Source organism: Bacillus rossius, chromosome 6 (assembly GCF_032445375.1).
Source record: "Bacillus rossius redtenbacheri isolate Brsri chromosome 6, Brsri_v3, whole genome shotgun sequence".
NCBI lineage: Eukaryota > Metazoa > Arthropoda > Insecta > Phasmatodea > Bacillidae > Bacillus > Bacillus rossius.
In genome coordinates, this window is record NC_086334.1 from 47365728 (window position 1) to 47389621 (window position 23894).

The following is a 23894-nucleotide window of genomic DNA, read 5'->3' on the forward strand; positions in this document are numbered from 1 at the left end:
TTAAATGATGGCCCTTAATAAATATAAAACCCAACTCATTATCAGTCCAGACACAACTATATTGGCCTGCCTTTCTTAAAAGATTAAGTATTCTGTAAAGGTAAAGAACGGAATCGATTAAGCATACTTTACGTTTACACTTTAAATAAATTTAACAGAAATAATTTATTTTTTACTTGACATTTTACATAAGTTGTATTGAATAATGATAGAGGAATTAAAATATTAAAAAGATGTATATTGTAAAACATATATTCCCCGGAATAATACTTAATTTAATTGATTTAAATGTCTTGTAGTTTTAAACTTATCATAACAAATAAACATTTCATGGTATTTAAAAAAGTTATTAAATCATTTACGTAGCTATCATTGCATAAGGTGAAATGAGTTACAGAAATCATAATTTCGAACATAATTAGATATATTTTACCAACTGAAACCATTATCAATTAACTACTCGCATATCAATATCAAGTAGTGCAGCAGTTATATTTTAAAATTAAGTTAGGAATTAAATAAACTCCTTGTCATAAAGTTTATTCATAGAAATTCGAATTTAAGGCATGTGAATACATTTTTTTCTGTTGATGCTCACTTAACGTAATTTATTGCTTTTGCGGTGTTAAAAGACTGAAGTTCCAAACACCTTATAGTAGTAATCTTTCATTCTTTTCTTGCTAAAATCTTTGACAGAGATCGGTAATAACAATCCCAAAAGAGTTGAGCTATATGGTAATTTTAATAACACATAGGCCAACCTATGAATCACGTGCCAAAAAAAGTAAACCTTTATTAATATTAACACCAAAACTTTGTTGCCGATTAGTTTCTTGTACTTTAATGTTACAACACAGGCAATATTTACAACATGGAAATAGTTACCAAGCTTAGGGCTATAACTTCTTACGATATATGCTATCTTTACTATATACAAAAATTAACAGTAATTATTATGGTACAAAATATGTATTTACAAGAATACAAACACATAACGTTTCACAGAAGCGTTTTTCTGTCAAGTAAGGATAGTACTGATTTTAATATTTGAAACTAAGGCTAGAAAATCGTACCGAAAAGAAAATAACACTAATCATACTTTTACATGAAAGACAAAGACTTGTCAAGCTAAGGACATATGCATTATTGGAAGGGAAAAACATTATTATATTTAACATTTCATTCAAAACCATACAAATGCAAGTCTATAATCATATTATTAGTTAAAATGCAATTGTGTTATTCATATATGTGGTAATAAAACATATTTTTAAATAATCGTTCATCTATGCATCGGTTACCTTAATATGATATCGTGATATAAATAATATTTAAATAAAAACGTTTTGATTTCAACACGATGGTTATAAAATATTATGACAGATATAAATTAATGGTGTTGAATTTTACATCGTGTTAGCATTTTCTGTAAATGCTTTCTAGGCCGCTCTAATCAGTAGCTCATTTGACGTAGAAAAAAATAGTCTCAAATACTTAATGCCACATGTTTTACACGATACCTGGTGCAATAGCTGTTCAGCCACCAACAATTATAAGGCTTGATAGACCAACAGTTTTACCAGCTGCAATAATAGATGGTTTGGAATATTTATTCTACACGGTACTGGGGTAACAGGAAGGAGCAATCTTCATGGGTAGACAGCAAAGCTCTGTCTGCCAAAAGTTCGTCAGACATTGTTACAGAGAATCAAATACCTTTAACCGATTAAAATTAACGTCTGAATGAAAGAACCGCTAAAAGTTGAAAATCAGTCCTGAAAGAAAATTGTTTAAAATATGAGTAAAATAAAAAATTGAATGGTTTAAAGTTAAAAATGAATTATGTTTTCCTAAATATAGCCTTATATGTTAGATAAATATTATACAAAAAACTAAATAATAATAATTCTTTATACTAAAAAATGTTTGGGTGTAATATATGCAAATCATTCTAATACGTAAAGTTAATGTGATAGAGATGTCGACGTACGCTTAGCTACTTGTTCACGAAAGTTACACAAGCGCATAGACCTACTATATTTACGACTATTAATCCTTCTTAGAATACGGCTTCATATCTTTTTCCTAGAAATTTGCTCAGATGAAGTGAATTAAATTTTTCTATTAAAATATTTGCAGGATACATTACTGCAATAATGCGTCAAAATCATACAATCATTGCGACTATCATAAACATATATTTATTAAAGTGAAAGTTACTACGGTGCAAATAAAAATAGTTTTAAATATATATTGATGGAAAATTTTATCACAAGTTTAGGAGATTGTATGAAAAAGGAATGGTTACTTGAAATATTTCCTAGTATTTTTTGTCCTGTATTGCTGTGGCAGAATATTTATACGTCTAAATCTTCATTTGCCATTTAAAGGTAACGTAACCAATATTTATTAAATGGAGGGTGGGATCACTATTCGTAGTGAAGAGCGTCCTACGATTTACTACTGCGATATGTTTGGTCAGACACGAAAGTTGCTACACAAACTGTGACAGATAACAGAGCAGGTGCAAATACCAAATCTGGTATGAAATCAAGCCAAAAAAGGCAACATATACATAGAATGATGGCTGTAATACGAACCGGTGTAACATAATGCTATACCAGACTTCCTACTATATAGTTTATTGACTTAGGTATCGTTTAATGTGGCTTTTTGTGTGATTTTTATATGCGTGTGATTTTTATTAAACTATATTGACTTTGCCATTGTTTTAAAAAATTTTAAATGATTTTTGAGAATAGACAGCTGTAGGAAAAAAAATGTTTTTCGTATTTTTAAAAATTAATCTTGGATTTGTACAATAAATCTTTACAATCATACTGTATTTTTTGGATAAACAATAAAATCATATTAAAATAAATACAATATTGACTTGCTTGTAATTCACTATGTTTTGCTTTCTTGTACCTTGGGTAAGAAAAATACAAATTATGAATGTAAATAACAACTTTGTAAAAAGTGTAGTTGAGAAATTTCTGTAGCAAAATTCAATCTTGCAACCATTATGAGATGTAAAATGACATAATTATTAACTATCGTTACAATATAGTCCATGATAAAACAAATAACTCTACCGTTTCCCTCAGTAACACAATCCATCAAAGACCTGTATAAGGCAAAGTGTTTACACTCCATACTGTAAAATAGGAGTAGGTTATATTAGCTTATTTTAATTTAAATAAATAATTTTCGAAATTTAAATTTTAGATGACTTAAACAAACTTATGTGAAATAAAATAAATATTTCATAGTTTAAAATGACAAAATTGAAAACAATTTTAATATAATGATTTAGAAAAATCTTAGCTTTGCATTAGTTGAGCAACACCACTTTTACTTAAGTCGTCTCCGTTTGAATGTGAATTCAATTCTCCGTAACAGTAAGAAATTTCTCAAAATGCAAATAGAGTTGTTAAAAAAAAGTTTGATTAATGAGTAACAATACGTACAATACAATCCAAAGCACAAAGCCATTCTCTTTTTCTCTGTGTTAGTGTTTTGAAAGTGATTACACAGTGCGGGAACACGGCCAAGATCTATAATTGGCAAGGAGCTGTGAATGGATTGAAAGAAAGAATTTAATTTATTTAGATAAGATACTTTCCTTCCCACAAACAAACAAGGCATGTAAAAAATCTTATTTTATCGTGATAAGCGCATTAGACAGCTCTGACATGAAATATAAATACAACACATCAATTATTATACAGCCAACAATTCTTAAGATAAGAAGCTTGGCTTCTGGGTTGTAGCCGCGTACTTGGCGAATAATTCACCGACGTTTCGGTAGACATTGCAGTCGCCATCATCAGGGAGCAGTTACCTACTGAGTTACCTTCTTCAGTAGGTAACTGCTCCCTTATGATGGCGACTGCAATGTCGACCGAAACGTCGGTGAATTATTCGCCAAGTACGCGGCTACAACCCAGAAGCCAAGCTACTTCAGACAATGGCCGTGAAAGCCTGTGAACATTATTAATTCTTAAGATAGATTTCAATAATTTTGCGTCATCTCAATAAAACATTAAACATTTCTGCAGAGCAACTCGGTCACCAAGAAATATTTGGAAATGCATGGACACGGGTCCGGCAGACGTTTATAGGTGAATGTATGCAAAATGTGAATCGGTGATTAAACCTAATGCATTTTTAGTAACTGAAACTTTTATTGACGAGTTGTTGTTGGCTAGTAAAATTAATGGACTTCAGTGCGAATCCATGTTAACGTTGGCATAGCTTATTGAAGAGAAGACAAGAAAAAAGTTAATAAATATGTGAAATCACATTAAATTTTCACAATTTCAACCAGAGGCGTATCCAGAAACGAATTAGGATGAATGTAAAAAATGCGGGATCTAAGGGGGATTTTTATTCATAAAATAATCTTATTTCTCCAAATTGTTTTCTGAACTAGAATTTTTTTTTGATTGTTTTCACGATATAAGAAATATATCGGAGGAACGGACTTCAGTTAAGCTTCTTTTGTATATGCCTTTGGTTGTGATTGATATGAGCTAAAATTTCACAGTTTTGGTGTATAATCTTTGAAATTTCGAGCATGAACAAAAGTTGTAGGATGGATCCAGGCTTCCACGTGTGTATCAGACATAATTTTAGACGGTAAGGGGATAATAAAGAGTCAAAATCTACCATTGGTGTGTATCACTCAGAGTGACATCCTTGCATTGGTGTGTAGAGTTTACAAAAATAAGCAGTGACTCAACATACCACACAGGTGTTGAACAGTATCGGGAATAGGAAGAGCACCATCGCGTTGGTTTATGATACAGGATATTGTAAGAAATAGTCCATGTCATGTAACTTGCCTTAAATTTGACAGTCCTCAAACATAGCATAAGCGGTACCCATTTCACAACTGTTACTGGCAAAAGCAAAACATAATTTTTGTTTACGAACACTAACAACCACGTGAAGTTTGCATACAGACAGTATTGACAGAACAACTGTGGCAGAAAGATACATAGAACAATTATGAGAACTGAAAAATTGGAAACAAGTGACATAGGACAAACAATATTAGAAAAAAAATATCATGGAATTGGCATATGAAGTGTGGGGATGAGACAGAGACCCAATATACCACATAACATGATAGATGGTATAGAAAGGCGTGTAGGTGATGGAAAATAACGAGACTTGCTTTCTTTTTGGATGTTGTAAGAGAATAAAAAGGGACACACCATCAGATTTATGCGAATGTTAGGTATGTAGGAGGGAAAGAGACAGAGTTCTATACTTGCACAGATACGTAGAGTATATAAAAAGAGACGGTGACCCAACATACCGCAACAAAATTTTGGAGGGTATCGGAGTGAGGAAGAAAGAAAAACTCACCCTCATGTTGGTGTGTGTCATAGAGAGTGTTGAAAGAAAGAGGGCAAAGAAGAGAGAGAGAGTGAGAGACCCACTTCCATGTTGGCATGTGTCACGGAGATTATTGAAGGAAAGGGGTTTATGAAGAAAGAGAGACCCACCCTCATGTTGGTGTGTGTCACGGAGATTATTGAAGGAAAGGGGGTTATGAAGAAAGAGAGACCCACCCTCATGTTGGTGTGTGTCACGGAGATTATTGAAGGAAAGGGGGTGAGGAAGAAAGAGAGACCCACCCTTATGTTGATGTGTGTCACGGAGATTATTGAAGGAAAGGGGATGCAGAAGAAAGAGACCCACCCTCATGTTGATGTGTGTCACGGAGATTATTGAAGTAAAGGGGGTGAGGAAGAAAGAGAGACCCACCCTCATGATGGTGTGTGGTACGGAGGGTATTGAAGGAAAGGGGATGAAGAAGAAAGAGACCCACCCTCATGTTGATGTGTGTCATGGAGATTATTGAAGGAAAGGGGATGAAGAAGAAAGAGACCCACCCTCATGTTGATGTGTGTCATGGAGATTATTGAAGGAAAGGGGATGAAGAAGAAAGAGACCCATCCTCATGTTGATGTGTGTCATGGAGATTATTGAAGTAAAGGGGGTGAGGAAGAAAGAGAGACCCACCCTCATGTTGGTGTGTGTCACGGAGATTATTGAAGGAAAGGGTATGAGGAAGAAAGAGAGACCCACCCTCATGTTGGTGTGTTTCACGGAGGGTATTGAAAGGAAGGGGACGAGGAAGATAAAGAGAGACCCACCAGTGTGTCACCCAGAGTGTTGAACGAAAGAGCGCGAGGAAGGGAGAGCGACCCACCTGCGTGACGGGATTCTCGCCCGGCCGGTAGACGACGTTGTGCAGCGGTCGCTTGCGGCCCACGTAGTTGACGCACACGAACTCCAGCAGGCTGGCGTAGATGAAGCACATGCACACGCCGTCCCACACGTTCATGGCCGTGAGGTTCGAGACGACGGGCAGCGTGCCGCGAAAGCCGTTCGACGTCGTGAAGAAATTCAGCATCGTCGTCACGCCTGCGACAGGCCGCCACCAAAAAATAAAAAACCTTCATGGACCATATTTCACGTGCCGACAACGACGTCGTTAGATACAGACATATTCCATGCAAGCTTGAATGGCTTTTGTGTTCTAGCTGCGTCGAAGGTGAAGAGTTCACCGATGTTTCTGTTGACATTGCAGTCACCATATTCAGGATTGACTGTGAAAAATATTTTTCTAGTATACTCTCTAAAATTTAGTGACATCAATTTTTTTAAGAACGGTGTGCGGCCAGGTTTTGCTTCAGACTTGGATGCATCTCAACGGAAACTTTTGCAAAACTTCAGCAGGCCTACGGAGACAGTAATTTTTTTAAGGCTTAGGTTTCAGTAAAAGAGTTTTTTTTTCAGTAAAACATTCCTGTGGCTCCTCAGCTTCCTCGTTTGCCTGACGTAAATCGTTGTGTGTTTCCTCCTCTTCCAGAGATTGAAAAATCACCTAATGGGACGTAATTTTGGGACACTCAAAAATATTCAAATGGCTGTAAAGGACCAGTTGAAGGCTGCCCATGATTCGAGTTCAAGCGCTGATGTGAGGATTGGAAGAACCGTCTCCAGTGCTTTATCGATTCCCAAGGAAGTTATTTTGAGGGAGATAATATTGAATTTTATTTCCATTTAAATAAAACAAAATTGAAAAATTGTCTATTTGATTAATTTACACAACTCGTAAAAAGGGAATTTTTTATAAAGTGATTTATTAATTTAATGTGTGTTTATTTTAAGATATTTTAGAACATTAAAATTCAATTTATGTTTCATGAACTACGTAAATAAAATATTGTTGCATATAGTGCTGAATGAGAAGTTTGCACGAGAAATATTTCTTTGAACCCTTTATTCTAAGGATATCATCCGTAATTAAATAAAAATGTCTTTGGTAAATAGCCAAAATACCTGAGCTTTTTCTGGATTTTTTATTTTATTTGTGAATGGCATATTAACATTAAGGTGTTTTCGATAAACGCTACATACACTCGGATAATTTAAAATTGTTTACACAAGACTTCAAGTTCCTAATTCATGTAAGGATTCCAAATGAATTGGCCATATGGTTCTCAAAACCTTTAAATAGAACTTGTTTAACTGAAAAACAAACAAAACTATTAACTGTAAATATATTATAAATTTAACTCAAAAATATAGATGCAAAATAATCAATGAATAGTTTGTAGATGTATAAATAGTTTATAGATAGTGAGCAAGAGCACCTTGAAAATGGCAAAGTTAATTTTTCGCTGATTCCAGTTACATTTTTGGTTGAATTAAGACTGAATTTTAATTTAGAATTTCTTCATTTCAGTCAAACTTAAAAACGGAATTGGATTATCTCTCTCTATCTTAGGTTTACTTCCCTAGAAAATTATTAAGAATAAACTTTTACTAGGAATTTATCACTTCTGTTCAGTGTATAATAGCATCAAGAACCTCAGGTTAAGATTGTTTGTACCTTGTGTTATGAAATGAAATATACATATATTTATAACTTGATGTAATTTAAAATTCAACTAACCATTACAAAATTATAAATAAAATAGATTACACGAAAAACTCCAAGGGTTGAAAGTTAATAAAATGCACTAGCTGTGATTTGAATATAATTTTATTTCCAACATGATATATTTTATTTGGTTATAAGGAATTAATTTGTTAAGTTATGACACATTATTAAAATATAACTTATTTATCAGGAAATATTTTCAAATAGAAGATGGACTTCTAGTCAATATTACATACTTATTACTAATTAGTGCTAGTGAGATGTCAGAACAAACCAATCATGACACGCGCAGGCACGGCATTCCACTCGAGCCAGAATGTGATGAACGACGACGTCACCAGGATGATCCCTGGTATGAACACGGTTGTAAAGTAGAACGACCGATCCCTCGTGAAGATGAGATCAACCCTCAGGCAGCTGTAGTTACCTGCAAGGGCGAAGTCACGTTACCGGCGTGGCAACAGTTTTTGAAGCACGCTCACTCCACGCACTGCAAACATCATTGTTTCATAGTTCACTAAATTTTTAACAGTGTCCCTGTGGCGATAGCCTCCGAGTTAATCACTGTCACCATCATCATCACTATCCTCGTCACAATCATCACCACTGCCATAATTATAATAATAATTATGTAAAACTAAGAAACCAATTAACATTTTTATAGCATTAAAATAAATGTGCTGTGTTCACGACAGTATATTTTATTATTATTCACTAAACTATTTTTTTGTTGGTAATGGCAAAAATTTTTATTATCCATTAAACATTTTGTTGCTACCATTTAAACTATTTCTTCAACACTGATAATCATTTGTTTTGTTATCAACTCAAACTATATGGTAGGGGAAACAGTATAAAAGTATTTGGGAAGGCTACACAACTATATTTCTATCTATCACATTCATCTGCCTGTGGTAGGCACTATCACAAAATTGGCAATGTTGAAACAGACTTTTTATGAATTAGGGTTTAAATTAAAACATCTATATAAATTAGTTTCTATTTACTTTGCATGGTTTGTAATTAGTTTTTAATATGTTTTTATTTAGAGAATTAAAACAAACGTATATATTTTTAATACTATAATGTGTGAAGAATGTCATGTTACACAGTGCCGATACATTCTAGGCAGTTGAAGCAAGGTGTTTATTTTTGCTCATTTGGCAGTATATTACAATTATACCACATAAAATAACCATAACATTGGACAATAAATTTTGAATGGGACCCCAAATTTTTTTTTGGAAAGTGGCTAACAGGGTAAAGAACTCCTTAAAATTAATAAAATTATCAGTGGAATCGCAGTTGATTGATCTTTCTATAGTTTGCATTAATACCATTCCTAAATTTATGCTTGAGAGTGAATATCACCCCAGATAGTGAGCTGAGCTGTAAAAATCATTTGTAAACTCTACCTCAATTTCCAAGTGCAAACCAATTCCGGAATATTACAGGTAAGTTTATAAGTAACACTTTTTGTACATATGGTATATTCATATAATAAATGTCAAAACTGGGCAAATATTCAGGACATGTAAAGAAGGCAGAAATGTTAATGAACTTTGGTATGCAAATGCTTATGTTTGTATCTATAGCCGTTACCGTGGATCCTTTTCTAACTTCAAGGTGCAAAATTGATCATTTTAATGTTGTGTGATTTCTTCGCAAGCAAGTTCTCCGATACGTAACAGGTAACCAGTGCATCTAACTGTTTGCGGTAACAGCTCTAGCCTGATAAACAGAAACATTTTCAAACTTACGTTCATTGACATTTTCACCTCATCTGCCTGTCCGGGATATTAAACTAGAGATTGGACGAGCTATACGTTCTTTATAAACACCCGAAGTTATTCGTGACGAAGGATATTTTGACTGACGTTATTTGGATGAAAAAATAAAATGTTCCTATTATCTTTGAAAGATTTGTGCAATGGGAGTTCATGACTTGATGTAAGCTTTTGGACATACGCCATTGCTAAGCACTTTTTCTGTAGAATAAAACTAAAAAATACCCAAAAGACAAAAGAAACTAATTAAGCAAAAAATTGCTGTTGTCAACAGGATATAAACACCATATAATATTCCATAACAGTAATATGGTCAACAAACAAAGAAAAACAAAGAAAAATGGACTAAGAGAACGAAGAAAACCCCCACAAATGATGACATCACAAAAAATTTGAACCCAATTTTTGAACACAAAAAAAAATTCAGTTCAAAAATTGGGTTCAATATTTTTTGTGCTGTCATCATTTGTGGGGGTTTTCTTCGTTCTCTTAGTCCATTTTTCTTTGTTTTTCATTGTTTGTTGACCATATTCCTGTTATGGAATATTATGTGGTGTTTATATCCTGTTGAAAATAGCAATTGTTTGCTTTTTTTTGTCTTTTAGGTACTTTTTAGTTTTCTTCTACAGAAAAAGTGCTTAGCAATGGCGTATGTCCAAAAGCTTACATAAAGGCAAATGTTCCTATCAACATGAGGGGTGGACACAATACTAATGTAAATATAGCGCCAATGTGAATGAAGAGCGCGCGCTCAAAACTTTGAAAGGTGGGTGTGCAGTCACCACAGAGCGCACGTGGGTGATTAACGCTGAACGCCTCGCCTCGTATGAAGAGTGCGACGGGACATCTGCTGTCTGCGAAGATCCGGAACCATCAAAATAGCGTCAGTCATCAGCACCTTCATAGATTTCACATCGTCACCACAGCGGTCATAAAGATAGCCCTTCTAACTTCATATCCTTTGCCTCGGCGTGTCTCGTCCACTTAAGAGAAGCTAGTTGTGTTAAATGGACATTTAGTGTATAATATATTATACCAAATTCCATCTCAATTTTTGAAAAAAAAAAAATTCCAGATTACTAATGTTTTATTATTATTGGGTGCTTGGTAATTGCCTAATCTAAACAAATGCCTTACATTTTATCCGCATTTGTCAGTTAAGATAAAGTGGTGAGAGAGAATGCCTCGCTCTTGTATTGCACCTGGCTGTAATGAAAGTTACGGCTCAAAAAACATGAAAGTAGTATAGGAAAATATGTCCGAGCGCAGGATGCAGGTAGTGGAGCCGGAGCCGGTGTCCGCCATCTTGGATTTTTGACGTCACGGCGGCAAAAATTCCTCAAAATTCCTCAAAAATGACTTAAAATGACTCAAAAATTCCCGTTTTAAGAAAAAAATTCCCGTTTTAGTTCGTAAAAATCCCAGCGGCTAGAAATGTCCTTAAAGAGGCTTAAGCATCCTTAACTCAAGCCTCAGTTAAGCCTCTATCAGGATGTGACCTTGACCGTTGACCTTGACCTTGACCCCGACGGCCATTTTGGATCCGCCATTTCGGATGACGTAATTGTGTTCTCGAACATTCCGGCATTGTGTTATCCGCCATTTTGAATTATGACGTCACCGTTGCATTTTCCGTTACGGCCGCCATCTTTAACTTTTTTATTTATCATCTGATTTTAATAAAAAAAATTTAAAAATTTTTAAAAAAATTTAAATAATAAAATTTTAATAAATTATTTATAAAAAATTGTACTTTTAGGACACGGAGTTCGGAGTCCTCGGCTCGAAACCGGTGAGGGTAAAAAAAATAAAAATAGCGACCGATCCTTCCCCCGTGGTGGCTGTTGGCAGACTGACTCCCACCACATTTTTTCAAAGCATATATCTTCACCTAGTATAACGTCATGACCGCCATCTTGTCTACGATGCTGGAAGCCATCATCATTGTATCGTCGGCTAGAGTGCGCTGACGCCATGTTAGTTTAATTCTTACCCGCTAGAGTGCAGTAATCATTTATTATTTCTGTGACACCCGCCATCTTGTCATTTGGCCGCCATCTTGAAAATCCGTAATTATTTAGCTAGAAATTCGGGAAAAGTTCCAAAATTCATTAAATAAATCACTCATTAATTTACATATTGATTCGATCGATTCCCGTCCTCGGTTCGATACCCGATCGATGCAATAATGTTTAATTTTATGAAAAAATAATAATTTCAATAAACCATGTTAAAATTTCGTAAAGAGACTTTAAATCCTCTACTACCATCATCCTATCAGACATCAAGACCACCATAATGGAAATTTGTATTTATCGAACCATAAATTTATAAAAGTATTAAATTCATATAAAATCAAACAATAATTTACCTATTGAATAGTTACTTGGTTCGATCCCTGCCCGATACAAAAAAATTTAAATATAACATCAATTTAACATAATAGTAACAGGTTCGAGGAATTAAACACCACAAGTTCTTTTACAAACATAATATTTATTAAATAATTTCTATTCTACTACAGGATCATTTGCGAAAGCCAGCAATCTTATAATCATTTAGTTCCGAAGCGGTGTGAAATGACTAATTCTTAGCTCCAATCGGTTTATACTAGACAGAGTCCAGCCAGAACCTTTACAGACATAGTCCACCTTTTTTTGACAGAGTTTCCGGATACCGTGTTTAACAGTTTGCTTCACATTGTTAGAACTGTAAATTACTGCAGCCGATGTCTTGAATGCACACTTCTTCACTTTGTCATCGAACGGATATGGCTTTCCATATATACAGTCCAACCACAAGTTATATTTCAAAGGTCCGTTTGTTGCTACATCATCAGTAAGCTGATTGATTATCTTCTGTCTGATATCGTCAAGAAAACTACAAATGTCTTTCGACTCACCGAACGTATTTAGATAATAGTAGTCTTTCAACGTTCCACGAAATGCAGACTGCGCCAAGTAGAAGCCATTATCGTTCACTTGTAATGCTCCGAACACAGTCTTAGGTTTAGCTCCATGTTCAGACGTCATAACAATCGGTTGCTGGGCATCTGTTTTTTTGGTTGTACGCTTTCGTGTCTCCAATCTAAAGCGAGGAGTCGAAATGTCGGCAGGTATTTCAGCAGTAGGAGCACAGACTCCACCTTTACATTTTTTCGTATGATGTCGCAAACTGTCAATTCGAGTAAACCATTTATGACACTCATCACAGCGAAACTTCATGCGAGAAGGATTCTTCGTGCATTTGCTCCGCTCATGTCTTCGTGCATCATGGGAAAATGCGAACGACGTATCGCAGTAGCTGCAAGGATACCATGGTGATGAAGACGATCCTTTCAGACCTGATCCAGATACAGGCGTTGCAACAGTAGTACCATTTCCAGGTATTCTCTTATGCACATCGATGCATCGTTGTTGCGCCGAAACCTTTACTTTCTGCCGCACAGCAGGACCTTTGCATGCCTTCATGTGCGTTTTCATATTATCTTTTCTGGCAAACTGCTTATGAAATTTCTCACAAACAATCATTTTACGATATAGGTTCTTGGCACATTCGCTCCTCTCGTGTCGCCGTGCATTGCTGTTGTTTGAGAAAATCTTGTCGCAGTAACAGCACCGATGTTCGCTAGTTGTCAAATCAGCATCCATTGAAGTCTCCATCGAGGTCGTATCGTCGATCGTCGTGGTTTCCTGCACATCCAGCTCTGTAGTCATTAAGCTATCTTCTGCTGGTGGTATCACATCTGTTGAAATCTCCTCCAATGTTGACGTCGTCGTCGTTGCCAACGGGATCTGCTCCACCATTGTCGTCGCTGACGTCAAGGTTCCCGTAGACGATTGTACAACGTCCATCGAGTTCGACGTTAAAGTCGGTAAAGATGCCATCGAGTTCTCAAGAACACGTAATTACGCGAATTATGCACCAGATGAAATAATCTAGGCGATCCTTACACCGTCGACGACAGTAACAAACTGAGCGACCTGCTGTCTAGGACTCGCTTATATACATGCACCGTATGGAATAATACGCAAGTCAAATCAAGAACCATTTACAATAATACTAGAGTCAAATCTACAAATTAAAAAAGAGGATCATTTGATCGAAAAAAAAAATTCGATCTCTCCAATATACGCCAGGCTCCAAGAGCTACAATTCACGTCATCAGATACATCTACATTTTGCTCCTATGCTTCAATTGACCATTAGCTTCAAGTGCTCCAACAGCTCCATCAGCTCCAACACATAATGTACGCAATGTACGCACAATACATGCAATTTACGTGCAATAAAAGTAATGATCACACAGTACACACAGGAAACTAAACGGACACACAGTACACACAGGAAACTAAACGTACACAAAGTACACACAGGAAACGGAACGTACACACACTACACACAGGAAACTGAACGTACACACAGTACACACAGGAAACTGAACGTACACACAGTACACACAGGAAACGGAACGTACACACAGTACACACAGGAAACTAAACGGACACAAAGTACACACAGGAAACGGAACGTACACACAGTACACACAGGAAACGGAACGTACACACAGTACACACAGGAACCGGAATGTACACACAGTACACACAGGAAACGTAATGATCACACATACAGTAGCGGATACACACACACAGGCTTAGTTGGAAACCAGAATACAAGAAATAAAAACATTAAATTTTTACTTTTAATATTTTATTACTTCTCAACATTACACAAATACAAGTAAAAGAAGCCATTATTGTATGTAGCCAGCTTTCCTCAGTTCTTTGAGTATGAAGGATATTTCTTTGATGCAAGAATAGTTTCCTGCACAAAGCGAGCCATGTAGAAGTCTTAGCCGGTCAACCAATATGTTTGGATCTTTCCATGATGTGTAATCAATCTCTTCTACCACCATCTTACTTGCTTGTTTATTATAAATACTGTTAATATCACAATCGTCCCAGTGATCATAATAAGCATTATCAGATTTATTTATTATAACACGACGTTGCCATCGTTTCGGTCTCAGGACATCGCCACATTCTTCGATCTTGTCAGCTCTAGGTGCTTCATCACAGTCTATGCCTTTGTCAACAGCCTCAGAGTCACTGTTACAATCACTGTAGAAGACATCCTCTTCACCCAGATTACCGTATGAATTCGCTATCGATGATGTCGAAGTGTCTTCATCGTCTTCATGCTTCCTTTTTAGGAGTCCATCATTTTTACAAAGAATGGAGGATCTACTGAATATAGGCTTGAATGTATTCTCACTTTTCACGGTGTTGATACTTCCATTAGTTTCAGTCTTCCCGAAGCCATTAGCATCCTTCAATTTATGTTCTTCCTCACGATCGGGTGAGCTAATACCATCACGCTCAGGACAAGAAAAATTATTGTCGTAATGCAGATCACTCTTCTTTAGTCTAGTGGATCCATCGGTGTCCTCTATGCCGTAAGTAGTCTTGACTTTACATGTTCTACCATGTCTTTTTAAGCTGTCAATTCGTGTTAACAACCTGCTACAACGAATACAGCTTAACATGTTGCGTAGTGTGTTTCTAGCACAATCATTCTTCTCATGACGTCTAGCATTCCTTCTCATGGCAAAATCCTTGCCACAGTATCTACAGCGGCTTCCTTCCGATTCAGCTGCAGATAACAAACCACGATCCATGGTAGCTTCTGTGACTAATGTTAGATACAAACTGTCAGTTTTCTCCAATTAGAACCATTTCTTAAATAGAGTTTTTTAAATATTTCATCAGCGAGAGTTAAGCTATCTAATGCAAAGCAAATTGATGCAAGTAGTTCTGGCTGTCGTCAACAGATGTCGCCGCGTGTTGCTTACAGGTAAATAATATCTATTTCATTAATGTGGGATGCGGAACGCTCACTATCGATCGCAAAGGAAGGTTGGTTTCGATAGTTTCCAAGGAGAAAAAAAAATGTTCGTCCTTCCTGCTTGTGCTTCTCAGATTTCTCACGGTCCGCCATCTTGGATTGCGACGTCACGGCGGCCATCTTGGATGGGTGTGACCTTGACCTTTGACCGAAACCGCAGGAATGATCGCAAGCACACGGATTAACCATCAAAATTTTGATAAGAATAATCAGAAGCACACGGAGAAAACCATCATAATATTGACAAGAACAATCAGGAGCACACGGAGAAAACCACCAAAAGTTTTCTTTGATATCATAAAAAAACAAAAAAATAAATTAATAAAAAATTAAAAATAAAAACGAAAAAAATTCAAACATTCTGCTAGCTTGTGAACTTCTCATTGTTGAGCAAAGATAGAGTTATAGTACAAGCCAGAATGTTTGAATTTTTTTCGTTTTTATTTTTAATTTTTAATTAATTTTTTTGTATTTTTATGATATCAAAGAAAACTTGTGGCGGTTTTCTCCGTGTGCTCCTGATTGTTCTTGTCAATATTATGATGGTTTTCTCCGTGTGCTCCTGATTATTCTTATCAATATTTTGATGGTTAATCCATGTGCTTGCGATCATTCCTACGGTTTCGGTCAAAGGTCAAGGTCACACCCATCCAAGATGGCCGCCGTGACGTCGCAATCCAAGATGGCGGACCGTGAGAAATCTGAGAAGCACTAGCAGGAAGGACGAACTTTTTTCTCCTTGGAGACTATCGAAGCCAACCTTCCTTTGCGATCGATAGTGAGCGTTCTGCATCCCACATTAATGAAATAGATATTATTTACCTGTAAGCAACACGCGGCGACATCTGTTGACGACAGCCAGAACTACTTGCATCAATTTGCTTTGCATTAGATAGCTTAACTCTCGCTGATGAAATATTTAAAAAACTCTATTTAAGAAATGGTTCTAATTGGAGAAAACTGACAGTTTGTATCTAACATTAGTCACAGAAGCTACCATGGATCGTGGTTTGTTATCTGCAGCTGAATCGGAAGGAAGCCGCTGTAGATACTGTGGCAAGGATTTTGCCATGAGAAGGAATGCTAGACGTCATGAGAAGAATGATTGTGCTAGAAACCCACTACGCAACATGTTAAGCTGTATTCCTTGTAGCAGGTTGTTAACACGAATTGACAGCTTAAAAAGACATGGTAGAACATGTAAAGTCAAGACTACTTACGGCATAGAGGACACCGATGGATCCACTAGACTAAAGAAGAGTGATCTGCATTACGACAATAATTTTTCTTGTCCTGAGCGTGATGGTATTAGCTCACCCGATCGTGAGGAAGAACATAAATTGAAGGATGCTAATGGCTTCGGGAAGACTGAAACTAATGGAAGTATCAACACCGTGAAAAGTGAGAATACATTCAAGCCTATATTCAGTAGATCCTCCATTCTTTGTAAAAATGATGGACTCCTAAAAAGGAAGCATGAAGACGATGAAGACACTTCGACATCATCGATAGCGAATTCATACGGTAATCTGGGTGAAGAGGATGTCTTCTACAGTGATTGTAACAGTGACTCTGAGGCTGTTGACAAAGGCATAGACTGTGATGAAGCACCTAGAGCTGACAAGATCGAAGAATGTGGCAATGTCCTGAGACCGAAACGATGGCAACGTCGTGTTATAATAAATAAATCTGATAATGCTTATTATGATCACTGGGACGATTGTGATATTAACAGTATTTATAATAAACAAGCAAGTAAGATGGTGGTAGAAGAGATTGATTACACATCATGGAAAGATCCAAACATATTGGTTGACCGGCTAAGACTTCTACATGGCTCGCTTTGTGCAGGAAACTATTCGTGCATCAAAGAAATATCCTTTTTACTCCAAGAACTGAGGAAAGCTGGCTACATACAATAATGGCTTCTTTTACTTGTATTTGTGTAATGTTGAGAAGTAATAAAATATTGAAAGTAAAAATTCAATGTTTTTATTTCTTGTATTCTGATTTCCAACTAAGCCTGTGTGTGTGTATCCGCTACTGTATGTGTGATCATTACGTTTCCTGTGTGTACTGTGTGTACGTTCCGTTTCCTGTGTGTACTGTGTGTACGTTTAGTTTCCTGTGTGTACTGTGTGTACGTTCAGTTTCCTGTGTGTACTGTGTGTACGTTCCGTTTCCTGTGTGTACTTTGTGTACGTTTAGTTTCCTGTGTGTACTGTGTGTCCGTTTAGTTTCCTGTGTGTACTGTGTGATCATTACTTTTATTGCACGTATATTGCATGTATTGTGCGTACATTGCGTACATTATGTGTTGGAGCTGATGGAGCTGTTGGAGCACTTGAAGCTAATGGTCAATTGAAGCATAGGAGCAAAATGTAGATGTATCTGATGACGTGAATTGTAGCTCTTGGAGCCTGGCGTAATTTGGAGAGATCGAATTTTTTTTTCGATCAAATGATCCTCTTTTTTAATTTGTAGATTTGACTCTAGTATTATTGTAAATGGTTCTTGATTTGACTTGCGTATTATTCCATACGGTGCATGTATATAAGCGAGTCCTAGACAGCAGGTCGCTCAGTTTGTTACTGTCGTCGACGGTGTAAGGATCGCCTAGATTATTTCATCTGGTGCATAATTCGCGTAATTACGTGTTCTTGAGAACTCGATGGCATCTTTACCGACTTTAACGTCGAACTCGATGGACGTTGTACCATCGTCTACGGGAACCTTGACGTCAGCGACGACAATGGTGGAGCAGATCCCGTTGGCAACGACGACGACGTCAACATTGGAGGAGATTTCAACAGATGTGATACCACCAGCAGAAGATAGCTTAATGACTACAGAGCTGGATGTGCAGGAAACCACGACGATCGACGATACGACCTCGATGGAGACTTCAATGGATGCTGATTTGACAACTAGCGAACACCGGTGCTGTTACTGCGACAAGATTTTCTCAAACAACAGCAATGCTCGGCGACACGAGAGGAGCGAATGTGCCAAGAACCTATATCGTAAAATGATTGTTTGTGAGAAATTTCATAAGCAGTTTGCCAGAAAAGATAATATGAAAACGCACATGAAGGCATGCAAAGGTCCTGCTGTGCGGCAGAAAGTAAAGGTTTCGGCGCAACAACGATGCATCGATGTGCATAAGAGAATGCCTGGAAATGGTACTACTGTTGCAACGCCTGTATCTGGATCAGGTCTGAAAGGATCGTCTTCATCACCATGGTATCCTTGCAGCTACTGCGATACGTCGTTCGCATTTTCCCATGATGCACGAAGACATGAGCGGAGCAAATGCACGAAGAATCCTTCTCGCATGAAGTTTCGCTGTGATGAGTGTCATAAATGGTTTACTCGAATTGACAGTTTGCGACATCATGCGAAAAAATGTAAAGGTGGAGTCTGTGCTCCTACTGCTGAACTACCTGCCGACATTTCGACTCCTCGCTTGGAGACACGAAAGCGTACAACCAAAAAAAACAGATGCCCAGCAACCGATTGTTATGACGTCTGAACATGGAACTAAACCTAAGACTGTGTTCGGCGCATTACAAGTGAACGATAATGGCTTCTACTTGGCGCAGTCTGCATTTCGTGGAACGTTGAAAGACTACTATTATCTAAATACGTTCGGTGAGTCGAAAGACATTTGTAGTTTTCTTGACGATATCAGACAGAAGATAATCAATCAGCTTACTGATGATGTAGCAACAAACGGACCTTTGAAATATAACTTGTGGTTGGACTGTATATATGGAAAGCCATATCCGTTCGATGACAAAGCCAAGAAGTGTGCATTCAAAACATCGGCTGCAGTAATTTACAGTTCTAACGATGTGAAGCAAACTTTTAAACACGGTATCCGGAAACTCTATCAAGAAGAGGTGGACTGTGTCTGTAAAGGTTCTGGCTGGACTCTGTCTAGTATAAACCGATTGGAGCTAAGAATTAGTCATTTCACACCGCTTCGGAACTAAATGATTATAAGATTGCTGGCTTTCGCAAATGATCCTGTAGTAGAATAGAAATTATGTAATAAATATTATGTTTGTAAAAGAACTTGTGGTGTTTAATTCCTCGAACCTGTTACTATTATGTTAAATTGATGTTATATTTAAATTTTTTTTTGTATCGGGCAGGGATCGAACCAAGTAACTATTCAATAGGTAAATTATTGTTTGATTTTATAATAATTTAATACTTTTATAAATTTATGGTTCGATAAATACAAATTTCCATTATGGTGGTCTTGATGTCTGATAGGATGATGGTAGTAGAGGATTTAAAGTCTCTTTACGAAAGTTTAACATGGTTTATTGAAATTATTATTTTTTCATAAAATTAAACATTATTGCATCGATCGGGTATCGAACCGAGGACGGGAATCGATCGAATCAATATGTAAATTAATGAGTGATTTATTTAATGAATTTTGGAACTTTTCCCGAATTTCTAGCTAAACAATTACGGATTTTTAAGATGGCGGCCAAATGACAAGATGGCGGGTGTCACAGCAATAATAAATGATTACTGCACTCTAGCGGGTAAGAATTAAACTAACATGGCGTCAGCGCACCCTAGCCGAAAATACAATGATGATGGCTTCCAGCATCGTAGACAAGATGGCGGTGATGACGTCATACTAGGTGAAGATATATGCTTTGAATAAAAGTGGTGGGAGTCAGTCTGCCAACAGCCACCACGGGGGAAGGATCGGTCGCTATTTTTATTTTTTTACCCTCACCGGGTTCGAACCGAGGACTCCGAACTCCGTGTCGTAAAAGTACAATTTTTTATAAATAATTTATTAAAATTTTATTATTTAAATTTTTTTATAAATTTTAAATTTTTTTTCATTAAAATCGGATAATAAATAAAAAAGTTAAAGATGGCGGCCGTAACGGAAAATGCAACGGTGACGTCATAATTCAAAATGGCGGATAACACAATGCCGGAATGTTCGAGAACACAATTACGTCATCCGAAATGGCGGATCCAAAATGGCCGTCGGGGTCAAGGTCAAGGTCTACAGTGTAGGTCACATCCTGATAGAGGCTTAACTGAGGCTTGAGTTAAGGATGCTTAAGCCTCTTTAAGGACATTTCTAGCCGCTGGGATTTTTACGAACTAAAACGGGAAATTTTCCCTCGAGACGGGAATTTTTCCCTCGAAAACGGGAATTTTTTTATTAAAGCGGGAATTTTTGAGTCATTTTGAGTCATTTTTGAGGAATTTTGAGGAATTTTTGCCGCCGTGACGTCAATAATCCAAGATGGCGGACACTGGCTCCGGCTCCACTACCTGCATCCTGCGCTCGGACATACTTTCCTATACTTCTCATGAAGTTTATTTTTTTCGTATTTCATTGCACCTAAGGACCCGGTAAAAAAAATTGCAACCAAAATACCAGGAAAATTAAAGTTAAATTCTTACATACATAAAAAGAAATAATTACTGAATCTCTTAAATCACATTTGAAAAATATGATATTTTGCTCGATGATTAAAATGTAAAGCAAGCGAATATTCTTGATTTAAATTCTCAATTTACATAAAGCATGCTTTCTTATGGAAGATCCCAGTTCTTTTTATTGCAATATATTTAATCCCCGTAAAAGTCCTGAATAAATTAAAAATCCTAAACTGTTACCGATGATTAAAAAATATGCCCACTTTTATACGAAAATGCCCATTTAACACAATGTTAATGATGGGCTGAACCACTACTAGCGCCGTTAGTTCGCAGGCCGTCGCGAGTTCCACCAAGCGGACGGGGAGTGAATGTAAGTAAGTTGGCAGACCTGTCCACATGACCGTGGTCGCCACTCACGTTGCACACGCATGCTACTCAGCCGACCTCCGTAGTGTAGTTCGATGCACACCGGCATACGGTGCGAGGGGTTCTGGGTTCGAGTCCCGGGTAAGGCACGGAGTGTTAATCTACGTACGGTAATTTTATTCATGATATGATAATGGAAAAATAAAATCTTTTTCGAATTTGAAATGAAATGACCCTATGGCCGTTGGCGCACCGCTGTAGGACACCAAAAAAAAAAAAAAAAATAATGAAGTGAAGTATGCTACTCGTAATAATGTTCGCAGGCTTTCGCGGCCATTGTGTGAAGAAGCTTGGCTTCTGGGTTGTAGCCGCGTCCTTGGCGAATAACTCACAGACGTTTCGGTCGACATTGCAGTCGCCATCATCAGGGAGCATTTACCTACAGTAGTCCTTGGCGAATAATTCACCGACGTTTCGGTTGAAATTGCAGTCGCCATCATCAGGGAGCATTTACCTACAGTAGTCCTTGGCGAATAATTCACCGACGTTTCGGTTGACATTGCAGTCGCCATCATCAGGGAGCATTTACCTACAGTAGTCCTTGGCGAATAATTCACCGACGTTTCGGTTGACATTGCAGTCGCCATCATCAGGGAGCATTTACCTACGGTAGGTAACTGCTCCCTGCTGATGATGTCGACCGAAACGTCGGTGAGCTATCCGCCGAGGACGCGGCTACAACCCAGAAGCCAGGCTACTATGCTACTCATGACGGGCTCACCTCGCCAGCTGGTGGCGGAGCACGTGACGGTCTGGTTCTGGATCAAGTAGGCGTTCTGCGTCTTGAGGCTCGGCGACTTCCGCAGGGTGTCCTCGTCGTTCTTCCACACGTAGCTGATGGCGGGCTTCTCGTACGATACTTGGGCGGAGAGAACAGCAGTGTCGCTACGCCACCCCCCGGGGCTGATCGTTCACTTGTTTGTAGAGACCCGGAAATTTCGCGGATTCATTTAGTCGCAAGCTAGAATGCAAACCTTCACACTCTCGCACTGTGTTCATGATTGGACCGCAGTTATCTGGACACACTCCTCTACGACCGTGAGCCAACGATGACAAACTGGGAGAGAAGTAGGCGAATCAGGCAGTGACAAATAACAAGGATAAAAATGTTCTCGCTAAGAAATCAACCGATGGGGATGTAAACATGGGTCGAGCACACTTATAACTTTGAATTCTATCCTGAGGCCAGATGAATCCGCGAAATTTCCGGGTCTCTACTTATTTGTCTATCACAGTCGTGACATGCACGCTAACCCCTCGTCCGGAGGTCACTAGAGTGCGCACGCACATTGAGGGTCGCGGAGATCACCGCTGCGTGATTACGAACGACGTTCCGACGGTAGGTACGTACCGTAACCTCTCAGTACGAACGCACATTTCGGACGGTATTCATCGCACCGGTGCTACGTTATGTACCACGTGTGTGTCCGGTGGTGGTGTGAAAAGAATAAAGGGTTAGCGATGTAATTTAACCACAACAAGTATCAGATAATTTGAATTTTTTTTTGCGGCACGATTGAGGAGATAAAGTTATTTTCAATAAGTTTAACGTAAACGATATTTTTGAGGTAAAGAATTTTTACGGTAGTAAAAAATAATTGTAGTAGAACAATATGAAATACTTAGACAATTTTCAGAATTTTTAATCTTTTTTTTTAAGAGTGCTTACACTAGAAAATTACCATTTAATATTTACAAAAATACTTTTAAAATACTTATTATGTATAAAAATAATAAACATTTAAGAGCATGAAATGTTGCAGAAAAATAACTTCTTTACTTCATACTCATTGTGATTTGTTTCCATAAAGGTTGTAGAGACACTTTTAAGGTACGAGTAGTTATTTTCTGGGTGCAACAAGTTTTACAAACTGGCGAATTGGAATGTGGTTACTTGTTACGCCGCTGCGAGGCGCTGCTGTCGCGGCCAGTGCGGAGCTAGGAGCAAGTAGCGGTGCAGACTGGGAGCCGTGCTGGCGAGATCGCGGGGTGCCGGAGTGTGTGCGTAACAGCGCCGGACTTCTTCGTCGTGCTGACGGAACGAACCCGGGAAACGCAGTGTTTGGAGGACTTTCACCGCCACGTTGGCTTTACGTGGCGGTTACGCCGCCGAGTCGGATGCACAATCGAATATTTTCAAGGTAAAAACATTCTGCTTCGATTTTTTTTTCGTAACCCCTTCATGGAAAGTTTATAGTCTTCACTTAAGATGGTGAGCTAGTTCAGTGTCAGTAACTGATACGACGTATTTAAGATTGGGATTCCATAGTTTCTGTAGATAAAGCTACGTGTTTTTTATTTTCAGCGTCATATTTCATGTTTTTTTTCCCAGCTTACAACTCAACTTGTTCCATAACAGTGTGTGTGTGTGTGGGCCCCCA

General features: G+C 37.6%; 1 protein-coding gene across 25 annotated transcripts in view; it reads right to left on the bottom strand.

Moving 5' to 3' along the window:
* The window catches only part of LOC134533153 (glutamate-gated chloride channel), a 374512-nt gene that overhangs the window by 38433 nt on the left and 312185 nt on the right, over window positions 1–23894 (bottom strand). For all 25 annotated transcript variants that reach the window (XM_063370507.1, XM_063370502.1, XM_063370493.1 and 22 more), the window contains 3 exons: window positions 22235–22372; window positions 8241–8393; window positions 6227–6441 (listed from right to left, as the gene is read on the bottom strand). In XM_063370507.1, the coding sequence (XP_063226577.1) occupies window positions 6227–6441; window positions 8241–8393; window positions 22235–22372 (506 nt within the window). The remainder of the gene's footprint in view (window positions 1–6226; window positions 6442–8240; window positions 8394–22234; window positions 22373–23894) is intronic.